General features: G+C 45.8%; 1 protein-coding gene across 1 annotated transcript; it reads right to left on the reverse strand.

The window, feature by feature from the left end:
• Positions 1–245: 245 nt before the first annotated feature.
• LOC147429565 (uncharacterized) lies at positions 246–2950 on the reverse strand. The gene is made up of 2 exons (XM_086495823.1): positions 2341–2950; positions 246–1130 (listed from the first exon to the last, which is right to left on the reverse strand). Exons 1-2 carry the CDS (start codon positions 2881–2883, stop codon positions 495–497), a joined length of 1179 nt encoding a protein of 392 aa, XP_086351949.1. The 5' UTR covers positions 2884–2950; the 3' UTR covers positions 246–494.
• Positions 2951–3419: the final 469 nt, after the last annotated feature.

A 3419-nucleotide genomic window follows, 5' to 3' on the forward strand; every position in this document is an offset into this window, starting at 1 on the left:
ACATAATAGGAACGATTGCAAGAGACCTCAAAGATTTATCTCATGAGTCAGCTTGAACACAAGACCTGATAATCAAGAGGGAACTTGAATTAACCAATCTACCACACTTGGGTGAGAGGAGGCAGTTTTAATTGAAATAATTCGAACATTGGTAATAGAAATAGTGCAACAAATATGTCATGAGTCCAAAACTAAGAACAAGAAAAATCAGAGGAGCAAGATTGGGCAAGCAAGTAGTCCACATGAAGACAAGAACATTGGTCTAGATGTATTTTAAAGATCACACCAATGCTTGTAGAAAGTCCAAATACAAGCATCAATATTTCACAAAAGAGGCTATCGTCAACAAGATATCACAAGCACCTATGAAATCCCAAAGTTTCTTTACAAATTGCCTATAGTAGAGGACTGTGTGATACCAACATGCACATAGTGGTTATGTAGGAATTAGCAGTACATTTTAGTTTTCTTGTAGGTGCATATTTTCACATTATCTAGATAGAACGAAGGTGAGAGCTATCATTGATTAGGATTATCTTCCAGCCAAATAGGGTTGAATGCCTTAGCAAAGTGATAGAAGTGGGATCTATGCATAATTGCTCGATTGTAGAGGGAGGAAATGCCATTAATCCACGCAAAAGACATTTTATGGCCATTTCGTGGGAGAAGAGAGCCACAGAGTAAGTTGATGGCATTTGCATTAGTGATGGGACATGCTGATCACCACTAACTAGTGAGCCGATTCCTGGCGGAGGAGGAGAAAGGATGTGTGTTCTACTTTTGCCCTTTCCTTTTACTATTGCATTGATATTGCTCTGTGGGTTTGGCATGTACCTTTGGGTGGATGGAACTTCCATGTCATGCTTTACATAATACATCCTTTGATCATTTTGACGGTTTATCTCTAGTGACCTTGTGAGGACAATATTATTCAAAAACTCTACCACACGAAACTCTACTTGTCGTTGGGACTCCCCGCCAGGTGCATGAAAGTCTTGATTCAAGTTCGCCATGATATCACTAATGTCGCCAGTGTACACATCAAACTTCCGAAGCCCTTCCCATAATCCGTTGCTCATTTCTGTCAAAGCATCTCCAAACTCTAGTCTATCTTGATTGAAGCTGATTTCCTGCAATAAGAAGTTTAATCCACTAACTTTGATGTTGGGAAAAAGTTTAAGACTACCCTAAATGGGAAACAAGTTGAGGGTATTTGAGTAAGAGAGATGAAGTGAAATCATAGCATCTGGCCTCTTTTGGTTTTTCAAGAGGTCAATAAATTTTGATTTGTTGATAGGAATAATGGTCATTTATTTGATGTGCTACTCATGGTATTATGAACTTCCCTTTCTTCAAAGTAGATAGTTTGGTTTTTGATAGCCTAGTGTGAAGAGGATGCCCACTCAAGCATGTTCACTGCACATTGCACCTCCTTTCAAGCTTGCATTAATTGAGATAAGATTCCACATATCTTTAAACCCTTAACCTTGATACTAATCAAGCACTTGACCAAGTGCGCTATCGTCTTGACGATTACAGCATTGTAATTAACTATCACTTTTTCTTTGATTCAAAGTTTCAAGTCATGTTTTGTGTTTATTGGGTGTGCGCGCGCGCGTGTGTGTGTGTGTGTGTGTGTGTGTGTGTGTGTGTGTGTGTGTGTGTGAGAGAGAGAGAGAGAGAGAGAGAGAGAGAGAGAGTGAATCGTCTATGTCACTTGTTCAAGAGGTATTTAAAAAACCCCTATACCTACATACTATGAGGTAATAGAGTGACCCCTTTTTCTTAAAAAACTTGCTTTTTTTTTTCAAAAATGTAATTGAAAACCTCTTTGATTAAATTTTTTAAATTTTACTAAATAAAATACCCGTTATTTTGAATTTATGTGGCACGCTTACATTCTTGAGAAGGTGTACTATGAGACAAGAGGTTAGACACCAAGGTACCATGTAGTTGCAGTATTTCTCTGTAATACTGCAACTACATGGTGCTCATACCAAGAGCCATGTGAGAGTAGTATTGCAAAGAAATTCCTTGTAATACTACGACTACATGGCTATGGACGGGGATGTTGGGAGCCATGTGGGAGTAGTATTGCAGGGACCATCAAGGTACGTGGGGAGGGCGGCTAGCCTAGTACCATGTATGAGTAAGTGGGTACAGCCTGCAACAGTGTATAGCGCACAAACACAAGTGACAATGTCAAAGCACACATGCCAGGACAGAAAAAATTACAAGTGCTGACTAATTGGTCTACGATTATCTGTACCAAGGGGGTTGAGCTCAAGGCCTCTTAGAACTGAGATAAGGAAAGACGAGAGAGAGAGAGAGAGAGAGAACCTGGCAAACAGAGAGTGCAGTCTGCTTGCAACGTTGAATGGGGGAGGAGAGAACAGCATCAAAGCGAAGGCCACGGGAGAGGAGGGACATGGCAAGTGCTCGCGCCTGGCGTTGGCCGAGCGGGCTCAACACAGCGGAGGGGCAACGCCCGCGCACCACATCCTGGGCGATGGTGCTCTCAGCGCAGCGAATGACATACACCCACGTCACCACCTCGTCCCCCATCCCCACTTGCTGCTGACGATGATGGGCCGCGCTGCCTATGCGCCCGCCACCGCCCATGTGAACAAGTGCGCCGCTGCCACCTGTTCCTTGCGGGTCCCACAACCGCACCTTGCCCTCCCCCACCTGTGTCGCAGTGATTGGCCTCGCCACATGGACTCCTTCCTCCTCTTCCTCATCCCCCTCCTCTTGCAGCTCTTCGTGGTTCTTGTTCTGCTTTGACGCCGCCTGGCGCTCTTGCTCCGCTTTTGCACCCACGGAGTCTCGCCTCTCCTGCTTTGCCGCCCTCCCTCCCTGGCTTGCGGATTGAGCAGCACCCATCTCTCTCTCTCTCTCTCTCTCTCTCTCTCTCTCTCTCTCTCACACACACACACACACACACACACACCACGTGACACACGCGCACGCACGCATGCATTTTATATACAACTTCGGGAGTCTTACGAGCAGAGCAAGGCATTGCTTCCATTGTAGAGAGGGACCGTCCGGTATATCTCGCGATACCTTGTGATGCAGGTCTTGAAACAGTATATCCTCCGCTCACCTGTGGATGCAGGGGGGGAGAGAGAGAGAGAGAGAGAAGCAAAAGACAGCGAGAGCGCAGATGCTGCGGGTTGATTTTTGCGGCACCCTTGCATTTCAGATTAAAAAATGTTGATTGGGGCAGCTCAGCAACCAGCTCCCTTGCGTGCATGGCGTCCCTCCTCGCCTGTGGTCCTCGTGCCCCATGGAGGGTGCCTCACCTTGCCTACCGTCAGTCGCCGGCTGCTTGCGAGCAGATCTTCCCCGATTCCCTGATCTTCCCGCCTCTCTCTCTCTCTCTCTCTCTCTCTCCCCTGCGTGCGCATTGTCCTCAC

Source organism: Adiantum capillus-veneris, chromosome 22 (genome assembly GCF_014529385.1).
Source record: "Adiantum capillus-veneris isolate H3 chromosome 22, ASM1452938v2, whole genome shotgun sequence".
NCBI lineage: Eukaryota > Viridiplantae > Streptophyta > Polypodiopsida > Polypodiales > Pteridaceae > Adiantum > Adiantum capillus-veneris.